General features: G+C 35.0%; 1 protein-coding gene across 1 annotated transcript in view; it reads left to right on the top strand.

Moving 5' to 3' along the window:
* LOC131951198 (aminopeptidase N-like) overlaps positions 1 to 7,795 on the top strand; it is a 35,045-nt gene extending 27,250 nt beyond the window's left edge. Inside the window, exons 4-13 of the mRNA XM_059313536.1 lie at positions 542 to 736; positions 2,012 to 2,112; positions 2,465 to 2,623; positions 4,110 to 4,236; positions 4,628 to 4,748; positions 5,809 to 5,872; positions 6,039 to 6,129; positions 6,486 to 6,599; positions 7,570 to 7,704; positions 7,778 to 7,795. Of these exons, the coding sequence (XP_059169519.1) occupies positions 542 to 736; positions 2,012 to 2,112; positions 2,465 to 2,623; positions 4,110 to 4,236; positions 4,628 to 4,748; positions 5,809 to 5,872; positions 6,039 to 6,129; positions 6,486 to 6,599; positions 7,570 to 7,704; positions 7,778 to 7,795 (1,125 nt within the window). The remainder of the gene's footprint in view (positions 1 to 541; positions 737 to 2,011; positions 2,113 to 2,464; positions 2,624 to 4,109; positions 4,237 to 4,627; positions 4,749 to 5,808; positions 5,873 to 6,038; positions 6,130 to 6,485; positions 6,600 to 7,569; positions 7,705 to 7,777) is intronic.
* The last annotated feature ends 5,109 nt before the right edge of the window (positions 7,796 to 12,904 follow it).

Here is a 12,904-nt window from a genome sequence, read left to right as displayed (position 1 = left end):
ATCACAACCTTCATTCACTACACGGATCCTGCGAACTTTTCATTTACGGTAACGTATTGAGCTGTGAACTAGAGTTAGAGCTAATCTGCTAACCCGAGTTCGAATCCGGGTTCAATTCAGTAGAACGCCCCTGAGTCCACCCAGCTCTGATGGGCAGTGTTTCTTCCAGACTTTTTTCACCGCCGGGGGTGCACCTGAAATTTCCGGGGGGGGGGGGGGGACACTGTCAAAAGTATATATTTTCTATATAAATTCCGTTTCGTTCGGGGGGGGGGGGGGGGGCGGTAGACTTTCGTTTGGGGGGGGGGGGCGGTGGCTAGCTCATGTTAGGGAAAGTAAAGTCGGCTGACCACACTCTCCTTTCATATGCCTGGTTCATAGAAAGTGGGGAACTGTACTTGCAAAATTTATAGAAGAAAAATATATAAGCCTATATAAGCCCTACATAAACCTATACATTAAAAAACTGACTGAACCAATAACGCCCCACGACAAAACTAATCAACTTTGAATTTGATGAAACGTATCCACTTTCTCCCAGGGTTCCGAGAAGATCTGGATCCAGTGCAACACACCCGCCGACAACGTGACCATCCACTTCCGGGTTCTGACCATAGACCCCGCCTCAATTAAGTTCTATGGCGACCCCGTCTCGTCAGATGACCCGCTCTACGTCACGTCATCAGTCGACCTGGTCAGGGAGTTTTTCATCATCAAGTTGGACAGGAATATGCAGGTGAACTAATGTTGAATGCTAAAGAAAGTCTTTAGTATAATTCCACTCCACACACACACATTCAAAAACATCATATAGGCCTAGATTATGCCTTCATGCAAATGTCAATTTCGGCTATTTTTACTTTCTATGTCCGAAGTATAGAGGAAGTACTGTAATCGTGCAAAAACTCGAAATCGAAATTTTCACAAATCTTGACGTTTTACACATCCCTGAGTCGGAAAAACACAGCTTTGCAATTTTATCCTTATGTCTGTGTGTGTGAGTGTGTGTGTGTGTGTGAAAACAATAACTTGGGTACCTTTAAGCTAGGTTAATGAAATTTCACATATAAGTATTATATCAAATTTGTAGTTCTGTATCGACTTTTCGGCGATTTCCGGGACCGGAAGTGGAACTTATTCTAGTTTTAATGTTTTTTAAATATAACTTGACAACTGTTTCAGATAGAGAGACACAATTTCACATATAAGTAAAAGATCAAATTATCTACCTCCTGTAAAAGTTTGAGTAATTTCCGTGTACGGAAATAGTACTTTACGCTATTTCCGTTTTCTCAAAAACCATAATTGATTTTATACAGTATTAACATTCCGCACTTTTATACACACATTATTTGCAGTTCACTTTATGCGCAATTCTTTTTTCTACCATATTCTATTCTATTTTTTAATAATTTTTTTTCTATTTTTTAAATGTTAAGGAAATTAAAATTGGATTAAAAAACATATCTATATCAAGAGTTGCCATCCCCCGTTGTCTTATATAAGTATACGAGCCGACCCGCGGCGTATCATACGCCGCTATTTAGTTGTTTTATTTTCTACTTTTCAGTAATTCATAATTTGTGAATTCGACAGTACCACTGCTGTCACTGAAATTATTTGCTTCAAAACACTATCAGTAAGTCGTTAAGGACAATAACCCCCCCTCCTTTCCCCCAACCCCTACCCCCCTCCCCCCCCCCCCCCCCCCCGTGAAAGCAGCCTCCTCTTAGCTACCTCCCCTAAGTTTTAAATCGTTTCAAACTAAATTATCTACCCCTAATAGCCGTCACTAAACCCGGCTCTACGATTGTAAACATTTAGCGTGAACCACAGCTCACCAGACTTCCTAGAGAGGAAGAGAGGGGACTGCAAGGCGCGCTTACAGCTTGTTTTCTAACGTCTCCAAGAAGAGAATTATATATATAGATTTGAGAAACTTTAGGGTAGATCACTCCAGCTTTATTTATCTCTATGAGGATTTATTAATTTAAAATAATCACTCTCTTAGGTTGGAAAAACTTACATTTTGGAGCTGAGATTTACTTCAGTGTTGAATAACGATCTGGCTGGCCTCTACTACAGTGTGTACTCAAACAATGGGAAACAAACGTAAATTTGTTGTTTGTTTTTACTCACTTCTTAACTTAACTTAAAATATCACGTACTATAAAATAATAAGATAACAATCAGCCTTGTTGTTATTATAAAATTCGTTAAAATATAGTCTGCACTATTTAGTTTATCAAAAATATAATCGATTATAATAACCAGGCCATTAAAGTATAGTCGATTACACTAATCAGGTTATTATAATGTAGTCTATTACAATAACTATGTCATAGAAGTGAAATTGATTACAATAGCCAGGTCATTAAGACTTAGTGACTAAAAAACCAGGTTATTAAAGTATAATCGATTACACTAATAAGGTCATTAAAATGTAATCGATTACACCCACCAGGTATATAGCCACTACACAATTGGAGCCGGTAGACGCCAGAAAAGCCTTCCCCTGTTTTGACGAGCCGGCACTGAAGGCCACGTTCAACCTGAGCCTAGTACATCCCAGCTCCATGATCTCACTGGCCAACACTCTACCCGTGGCCACTGGGCCAGCCTTGTGAGTATTGTGTGCATTCACCACTGTCCGGTCACTTTAGGTCAATTATCCTACCCAGGGTATACCTAGGTGTGACATTAATGTCGCTCTACACCAGGGGTCTCCAAACTACGGCCCGCGGGCCGGATGCGGCCCGCGAGGTCCTCTCATCCGGCCCGCGGAGATCCTTTTGTCCACGGAAAAAACGTTTGTTGGTGCTGCCTGGGGAACTTTGCCCAGAAAAATCAAAGACATGCCTGGAAGAAACTGGCCCCAGAACTGAAATTTTATAGTCAATGCGGCCCTCGGACTGAAAAGTTTGGAGACCCCTGCTCTACACAATTACGGCCTCTTCTGTTTTAGGTGTTGAGGGGGTGGGGGATAACCAACTCAGAGTGAACATAGCGTCAATTTTTAGATGACTGTTCTAAACATATATATACAATTATACATCTCTACTGATTTAGAAATAAGTAACAGTGGTATTATGACAGTAAAATAATTATCATGAAAAAAGTTTTAAAAAACCCACGTTTTCTGATTGAACTAAAAAGTAGAAAATAAATGCTATACATCACAATAATGCAAGCGATCACTCTACTTTAAGCGATGAAAAACGTGGGGCGCCGAAGTAAAAGTTACATTACTATTGATTAGATAATACTATTGACTTTTATTAGGGAGCTTGTAGAGAGTCAACAGTATTAGAAACTGTAAGAAAATCACGGCGCCCCACGTTTTTCATCGCTTATAGTAGAGTGATCGCTTGCATTATTGTGATGTATAGCATTTATTTTCTACTTTTTAGTTCAATCAGAAAACGTGGTTTTTTTTTAACTTTTTTAATGATAATTATTTTCTACTTTTTAGTCTTTGTCTGTTTGTTTGCTTAAAATCTTGCTATCGATTTTATCTTTTCGCATTCACTTTTTTTTTTGGGTAAACGAAGACAACTCGTAAAAAACACGTGCCTTGAACCCGTGTCGAGTGGGTTAGCAATCGTGTGCCCCACCACTCGACCATATCGTCTCCCCCATACTGGCCACCAGTTGTTCCGGTTGTTTGTACACAAACACCACGTGAACACTACTCAGTAAGCAAAAAGAGGGAGAGTACCGACCCTTGTTTTCATCAAATTACAATTACTGGGTTATGTCCCTTCCCCCCCCCCCCCCCCACGGATTTTTGTACAATTATATAGCGGTCTAAAATGATCAATAAAATGTTTCCATGGATCAATTTAGTAATAATAACAATTGAATATTCTATTGTCATCGGAAACAAAGCTTCCCTGAAAATTTCAGCGCGCTAGCTAACTGGGAAGTGCCCGAAATTTCGATCGCAAGATTTGATTGGAAAGACGCGAAAGCAAGTTAAAGAAAACGTGGTAAAATGTTTACATACGGTCCATGAGGGGGTGGCATAACCCACCTAACCCTCCCTCCCCCTGCTTACGCCACTGCAATTTGATCATCCATGTAACATAAGTGTGCTCTAATAATTACAGTGTTGTTGATGGAGTGGAATATGTACGAGATATTTACCTCCCTTCCCCGAAGATGTCTTCTTATCTAGTGGCTTTTGTTATTTGTGACTTTTCTTTTAAGTCTACTGTTACTGCCAATGGTGTTCTGGTAAGTTGTGTTTAACTTAAAGACATAATTGGTATCTACGAATATGCATATTGGTTCAATTACCTGTAGCAAACGTCATCATCTTTTTCCGTTTGCTGTCCAAAACAGATGAGGCAGACGAAGTAAAGTTCGTCTGTTTAATTGGCCTAGGCATACAAGGCGTACAAGGTCAGCTCTATAGCCGATTGGTGGACTCAGGGAGCTCTACTGACTTGAACCCGGATTCGAACTCGAGGCTTTCACATGCCCAGGTCTCAGATGAACTCTACTTCATCTGCTCCCTTGTGTCTTGGGGACGAACGAGATAAGATGATGTTATAGATGACCTACTGTTTAAAATTCCAATGCTCCCAATATCTGCCTCCAATCTTACCGACCATTATTTCCTTAGTTCCGTTCATGGACCACGACCAGTACCCTTGACCAGATCGACTACGCCCTTGATATCGGTGCCAAAACTCTCACATTTTATGAAGAGTTTTTCGGAATTAAATACCCATTGCCTAAACAAGGTATGCAAATTCTTACAGGTTTACATTTCATAAGTCGTTAACTCCTCATTATCAGGGGCGTAGCGAGGGGGGGGGGCGGGGGGTGCGGACCGCACCGGGTGACACCATTTAGGGGGGTGACACCAAGGCAAAAAATAGCAAAATATATAGAGAAAAACTCGAGGGGGGGGGGGGGTGCAAATCGAAAGTTTGAGGGGGGGGGGGGTGCAAATCGAAAACTCGAGGTGCAAATCGAAAGTTTGAGGGGGGGGTGCAAATCGAAAACTCGAGGGGGGGGGGTGCAAATCGAAAGTTTGAGGGGGGGTGCAAATCGAAAACTCGAGGGGGGGGGGGGTGCAAATCGAAAATTTGAAAGTTTGTCCCTGGGAAGGGTCTCTATGCCTCTGGGGGGGGGGGGGTGACACCATTAAGTGCCGCACCGGGTGACACCCGACCTCGCTACGCTACTGCTCATTATAGGTACTTGAAGAAAACGTTATTTGTATTAGAGATGTAAATTCCACGCTGATGCTTCTTGGATTCCCGCCCAAGATTAACAAACATGGAGCTTTAATTTAAAATACCGTCAACGTTCTGTAAACTTCAATTTGGGGTTTAAAACCCTGTCTTTCCACTTCCCAGCAAATAAAGCATGAAAGTAGATAGATTACGTCACAAGTACCAAATATTCAAAATATACCAACCATAGCCATTAAGAACACTGACGTATCTATACAATGAACTCAACCAAAAATCCTTTTGACAGAAAAAAGCAGATTTGCTTCAATTTTCATAACTATTTTAGTAAAGAAAATGACAATGATTATTTTGTTTTTCACTTTTATTTTTTTTTTAATTTAAACACAATTTTCAAAGCAATATAAATCTGTCAATAATAAACCAAATACAATTAAATATTAGTCTGTATCTCTTTTAAAAAGTTACATTTTCTAAATTCTAAACTTTCTTTTAATCATGCGTTAGTTGTTGCTTTACAATAGTACTGTATATCATTAACATCATCAAGAATCAGTTTTTAATAAATAACAAAATAAGATTTCTTTTTCAATTTTTTTATAAGATATGATTGGAATTCCCGACTTTGTCGCATCAGCTATGGAAAACTGGGGTCTAATTACATACAGGTGTAGTTTTATGATTGATACTAAAAAAATTTAAATGTTAAAGTATAACGTAATTGTTAATCTATATAAACAATAACTAGCCAACCTGTTACAATAATATGAATTACAATTAATAAAATTACCATTAATAATATTACCATTTGACTATAAACCTTATTTGAAACAGACAGAGCTACCTTCTGTATGAACAAGGAATATCCAATGAAAATGATAAAGAGACGGTGTCTAATGCAGTAACACATGAACTGGCGCATCAAGTACGTTTTCAAAATGTTTTCAAATATTGAAACTAGTCTATAATAACAATTTTGAAGAAAAAACGTACGTACATACACAGAGACATATATAGTGTGTGTGTGTGTGTGTGAGAGTGCGTGCGTGCGTGCGTGCGTTCGTGTATGTGTGTGTTTATGTGAGTGTGAGTGTGTGTTTAAAAACTGTTTGCTTGTAAAAGCTAATTTTGCATTCATGTTGCTTTAGGACCTTGATGTAAAACTTTAGTAGTGAAAACATCTGTTTTAATCAAGTGAATGGTTAGGGTGTTTTACGAGCTATAAGACTTTAATGTCAATGATATTATGTTGTTTGTGACAACACAATGTCTGTCCCGCAGTGGTTTGGTGACCTTGTTAGCCCTGCCTGGTGGGATGACATATGGCTGAACGAGGGGTTCGCGACCTTTGTGGAGTATCTGGGAGTTGACAATGTGCACCCAGAGTGGAAATATGTAAGAAGATGATTTTGTTTATTTTTACAGGAACGTTTAGAGTTATGAGATGTTAAATCACTAAGGGAGAAAAACATAACACGATCAAAATAACGTAATGTGTACTTTCATTTTTTTATGCAACTCGTTTAGGTCCAAATACAAAATTTGTATGCTTAAAACTTGGATCTTTTCCAGATAAACCCCGCCAAAAAATATTTAACCCCTGCCACCAAAATATGATTATAAAAACGAGGATATGAAACTTTTTTACTTTTTATTAGAGAACATGACATTAATGATAGTAATAAACATGAAAAGGTCTGTATTTACCTTTAACCCTAACCCTCAAGATTGCTTGCGTGCATTAAATTAAAGCTGGCAAAAAGTGGCGGCGCCACTACTTGTTGCAGTAGTGGCAGGGCTTATTTGGAAATGACCGTAAAACTGCTTTACATTATCATCTTATACTGCTAGTGCAAAAGAAACTTGGGACAGATGAAATATATACCATCTGTTTCACCTACATCAAATAATAAAGGTGTAGTGTGGTCCGTACTATACCTAACCGCCTTCTCCTAACATGAGGCAGGTACCCATCATAGTATGGTTTGTGTATAATTCATTGTTTTCAGGAAAACTTTCAAAAATTCTAAATTACTAAAAGTCGTTGGTCAGGAAAGATGGCTGTGCATTATAAATAAATTGTCAATAGTGTAGCCCTAACAACTCTCCCGGGGTTTTTATGTAGATCAGTGGTTTTTACTTTGGAACCTCGGGAGTTCCATCCGCGTATTCACCAAATTTTTCTTTTAGTTCTATAATCCGCATTAACAAAATCCGATCGTGAAACGTGTGAATCGGGTGTTTGCCAAGACCTCAACCAAACCCTGAGACTGACTCAACAAACCCTCGGGGTTCAATTTAACGGGTTAAGAACCACTGTTGTAGATAGATAGCCCATAACCCATATGGTTTCACTTGACACTAGTTTGACATCATGGTAGTCAAAGAGATCCACGGTGCTCTACAGCTGGACAGCCTTGTGACATCCCATCCACTCTATGTTCCAGTCAGCCTTGTTTCAGATATTCTACAAATTTTTGACAGCATCTCGTACTCTAAGGTGACTAATTGTTTTACTGTTTTATCACACCACACATAGTTTTGAAATTGTGTTGACTGTTTTTCTAATTAAGCGTTTGGAAAATATCTAGGCTATATTAAACGATTCAATAAATAATTTTCTTGTTTGCATAATTGCATATTTACATATTTGCATTTCGTGTATTTACACCATATATACGTAAACGTAAACGTGAACGTGAACGTGAACGTGAACGCGAACGCGTACGCGTACACGTACGCGTACACGTACACGTACGCGTACACGTACACGTACACGTACACGTACACGTACACGCTTACGCGTATACATATAGGCTACATATATGTGTGTGTTTGTGGTTTTGTAAATATGTATTTGTGTAAGTTAGGTGCATATGTGTATTTGTTTATTTATGTATATAACTATGTTGTGTGTATATATATATATATATATATATATATATATATATATATATATATATATATGATCTAGGGTGGTGGTATAATAAGAATGCTGCGTCACTTCATTGGAGAAGAAACTTTCAAGAAAGGATTGAATGTATGCCTTTTACTTTAATACACTTAATAAGTGTTCGAACTTAGAAAGCCACACAAAAATTAAATTTAAACGTTTAACCCATCACTAGTAAGATTTCTAGAATTGTGTGCGTTTAGGATAAGTTGATACAAACTGTATGTTGTTTTTTTCATCTGTCAGAGATACCTAACAAACCACATGTACTCTACTGCTACACACAATGACTTGTGGGATGCTATTACTGAGGTAAATAATGTAATGTTAAAATTTAAACTTGAAGTTCTTTTTCAATATTTAAGGCAGTTGAAGTAGCATGCATATTTATCTTTTAACTCAATAAATAAAAGGAATGTGTGCACTCACTTAAGCACTGCTACCTTAATGTCCCCTAAATCTTGAATTTGACGGACAAGGGACGCTACCCTAGCGAGAGTTATGGAATTAAATTTTTTTCGGTTAGTGGCTTGGTGCTCTCAGAGTTTCTTCAAGGCATTTCTTCGGGAGGGGGGGGGATGATGGTGCCCCCCCCCCCCCCCCAAAGAAAGTCTCCCGCCCCCGGCCCCCGAACATGATGGAATTTATATAGTAAACATATACTTTTACTAGTGTCCGCCCACCCCCCGGAAAATATAGACCCCCCCCCCGAGAAAAAAGTCTGGAAGAAACACTTGGTGCTCTTCTTCTCGATCACACTTAAACATGACTTTATTATTTGAAAGATCTAATTGTTGTCACGTATCACAAGTCGGGGGCGGGGGATACTGTCCGCACTGGGTTATACAATTTAGGGAGGGTCGGGTGACACTAAATCGAAAAATCATAAATTTACTTTTAGAATAATGTTTTTATCTAATTAAAAATAATAAAATAGTAGGCTCGAGGAGTGACAAATTAAAAATGCGAAATTGTTGCAATGAATGGGGCTCGCCCTCAGTTTCTACCACTGCTGACACCACTACTCTTGACGCAACTGTTGTTTTAAAATAAATGAGCAATCCATTTTCCTTAGCCTCCGTTACTGAATAAAATGAATAAATTGAAATTAGTTTAGTAGCTCTATATTATGTGAAAAAAAAATGTTTTTTACGCTTTATAACGTATAATTATTTTAATTATTAAAATGGCATGTATATCTAATTATTCTTGAAACATACTTTTCCATTTAAGCAAGCATCGATAGATGGCAAGGGTATTGATGTCAAGGACATCATGAACACCTGGACGTTACAAATGAACTATCCGCTGGTCACTATCAGTCGAGATACGTCGTCTGCTGATGTCGTTGTTGTGTCCCAGGAGAGATATTTATCTAATCGAAATGTGGTCGATCCAGGATTATACCAATCACCCTTTGGGTAAAATCTTAATTAATTAAACCAATGAAATAGATATTTATCTAATCGAAATGTAGTTAACCCAGTATTATTATAGTATTATACCATTAGGATGAAATCTAAAATTAATCAAACCAATTAAAAGCCATAGGTTTTAATTTAAAAGTCTAGCTTACAAGTACATGTAGCCTACTTACTTTGAATTTGTTTAAAAAAATGAATAAAATCGTTAAATTTATAATAGGCTTATCAACTGAATTATTCATTTTTTTTCATTAAGATATCGTTGGACAATTCCTGTGACAATAACATCCAGTAAAAATCCAAACTTTAATGAAACAAACGCTCAAGTTTTTTGGTTGACAAGAAATGATACTTCAAGTACCATTTTATTTGTTAGAATTTTAAATAAATCAATTAATATTACAGTATCGCAATTCGCCAAGACAAATTGAATTTGGAAAAAAAAATACCATTTTTAAATTACTTCATTTTCAACATCTTACATTACTTTAATACACATAATACACAGCTTATTAATATTTTCTAATGACGTTTTTATCTCTGCATGAATTGATATCATTGTTGATATTTTTACTCGTATAGAAAGTTTTAACATTGGAGCAGACAATCTCCCAGACCTGAATGATGCTAATGGTTGGATTCTCGCAAACATAGATCAAGTGGGATACTATAGAGTGACTTACCCAGTTTCCAACTGGTTGGCACTTAGCAACCAGCTAAATACCAACCATGAGGTATGCTACTTTTGGAAAAATAAAATGTGTTGTTGAAATTTCTAAATGCAAAGTTTTAAGTAAATTAATTTTATATTTTTTAAACAAAGGTATTAAATATTACTTTAATTTGATTTATTTTTTTCTTTGCTTTATTTTCCTTTGAATTGTCTTTTACATTTCAACAACAGCTATCTTATATTTAAAACTTTCAAATTTTTACTTTATTTTTAACAAATCCATTTTAAATAATAATGGTTTGTAAAAGTAAACCGTTAAACATTTAAACGAAAACATAATTAATAAACACTATTTTTTAAACATACTTTGAATCTCATTTCATAAAATATAGGTATGCCAGCTCAAAAAATAATATGTTTCTAGCTGAATTGATATTTTTTTTAAATTGATTTTGTTTTGTACGTTAATACAGGCTATATCAGCTGTAAACAGAGCTCAAATAATCAATGATGCTTTCAGTTTAGTCAGGTAATGGGTTGTGTTCTGAGGTACAGGAATCGATAACATTACAAAAAATGACACAGGGTTATCAAAAAAAAACTGTTGACACTGATTAGACTTGACACTTGAAAACTACATTGACCTTTTAACAATAACACATCAATAACAGCTACTAAAATACAACAATAACCTTAATATTGATTTAGTATTAAATCTATTTAATACAATTAGCCATGTAAATAAATATCACATGATCAGGTCTGGGGATCTTGAGCTAAGCGTGGCACTGAAGTTTTTTGATTATCTGGACAAAGAAATGGATTATGTCCCTTGGTATGTTGCAAGCAAAGAATTTGAATATATAAACCTAATGCTGTCCCTCAATCCATTGTATGGAAAATTAAGCGTAAGTTTTTAATAATTTCAATTGTGTTTTGATAAGTTTTGTGATTTATCCAAGACAACAGTTTAACATCTTTTTAGCTTTTTTTTTTACACAATTTTTATTTTGATTTGTTTAAAAATCAAGACAGATAAACCACTTCACTTATTTTCTTTAATCTGCTTATTTATATTATTTAAATCATATTATTGTTTAATGTTTTCTTCAACAGTATAAAATAAATTTAAATTTAATAATTATAAAAAATAGACTCATCATTAATGTAATATCGATATCAAAAAAATTGATTGTTTTATCTTTACAATTGGCTTTTTTTTAATTATCCTGTGCATTTAATGATTTAAAAAGAAACATGAAGTAAAAAATTAAAATGTACAACATTCAACATATAAAGCGTACATTTGATGATTCAAGTTCAGTGTGTTATACTAAAACCTTACTATGATTTTATTTATTGAGCTACACATTACTGAAGTTTTTTTTTATTATCCTAAACATTCATAAATATATAGTTATGTATCTGTAAAATTATGATCAAGAATAAAAGAATGCAAATTTATCAGATTTTATTAACTGCTTGAAAATGTTAGTAATATACTTAGATTCAATTCATATTTTATGAATAGTTTTACTTCTAAATATTTATTTAATGTAGATATTTATTATGTCTTTTTAAAAAATTACAGCAATTTATGCAAGAGAAGTTTAGCAAACCTTTCAACATCTTTGGTTTAAACAACACTGGTTCATCACATCTTCAAATGTAAGATAATTATGTATCATACAAATAACACAAAATCATTTAAAAACTTAATGTTTATGAACTTTTTATCAAATGGAATTTTTAATTCACCTCATATTTTCAATAATTGATTTTCTTCTTAATAACGTTTACACGTTTGATTAAAACTTTAGTTTTTGTAACAAAAACACATGTATTTCAATTTCAATATCAGATGTTAATATTATTATTTTTATTATTTCTCATAAGTAATCCTTAAAGACTGAATTTAATATTAATAATTTTATTTACAGAGGCACTAGACAAATTATAGCCAGTGGTGCTTGTCAATCCGGAGTGCAAGAGTGTATTGACACTGCTGTAAACCTTTACCATCAGTGGATGTCTAATCCTAGTGCTAATCCGTAAGACCTTAAAAGCGTTTTACTTACCATGTTGAGATTATTTTCATACACTATTTAAGAACAAATTACAAATAAAAAGTTTGCTTAATTTTTAAAGTGTTTTTCTTTTCGATGTTAACATTTTTTAGCTTAGATTTTTTTGCATAAAAAAACAAAAAAAGAACTAATTGCTGGAAGTTAATCCTGCTTTATACCCTGAATTTGTTTCTTGTGTTGATATATATAAAGATATAAAATATACACTAATAATAAATGTAAGCATAATAGCATGATTTTTTTGTCGGAACGTTACTACGTATTTATTCATTATGTTATACCATTTTTTTAATCATTTATGACAAACAATACTATACGGTACCAGGCTGTTACATTTTTTTTAAATTAAAGTAGTTTTATGAATGTGCTAAGAGATTTATATTTCTTTTTAATTTTGTTATTTTTTAACTGAATAATACAATATAAGAATTAAAAAAATTATTTATAAAATATAGATTTGTTTTTTTAAAAAATTGACTTGCTTAGTTATGTATGAGAGTATTTTATTTATTTAAATGTCATAAAACAGCATAATCAATTCAAAACATTAATTAAATATGTTT

The sequence above is a fragment of the Physella acuta genome, unplaced genomic scaffold (assembly GCF_028476545.2).
Source record: "Physella acuta isolate Inbredline_101_S28 unplaced genomic scaffold, ASM2847654v3 ptg000804l, whole genome shotgun sequence".
Taxonomy (NCBI): Eukaryota; Metazoa; Mollusca; class Gastropoda; family Physidae; genus Physella; species Physella acuta.
This window is presented reverse-complemented; position numbering and strand designations above follow the sequence as displayed.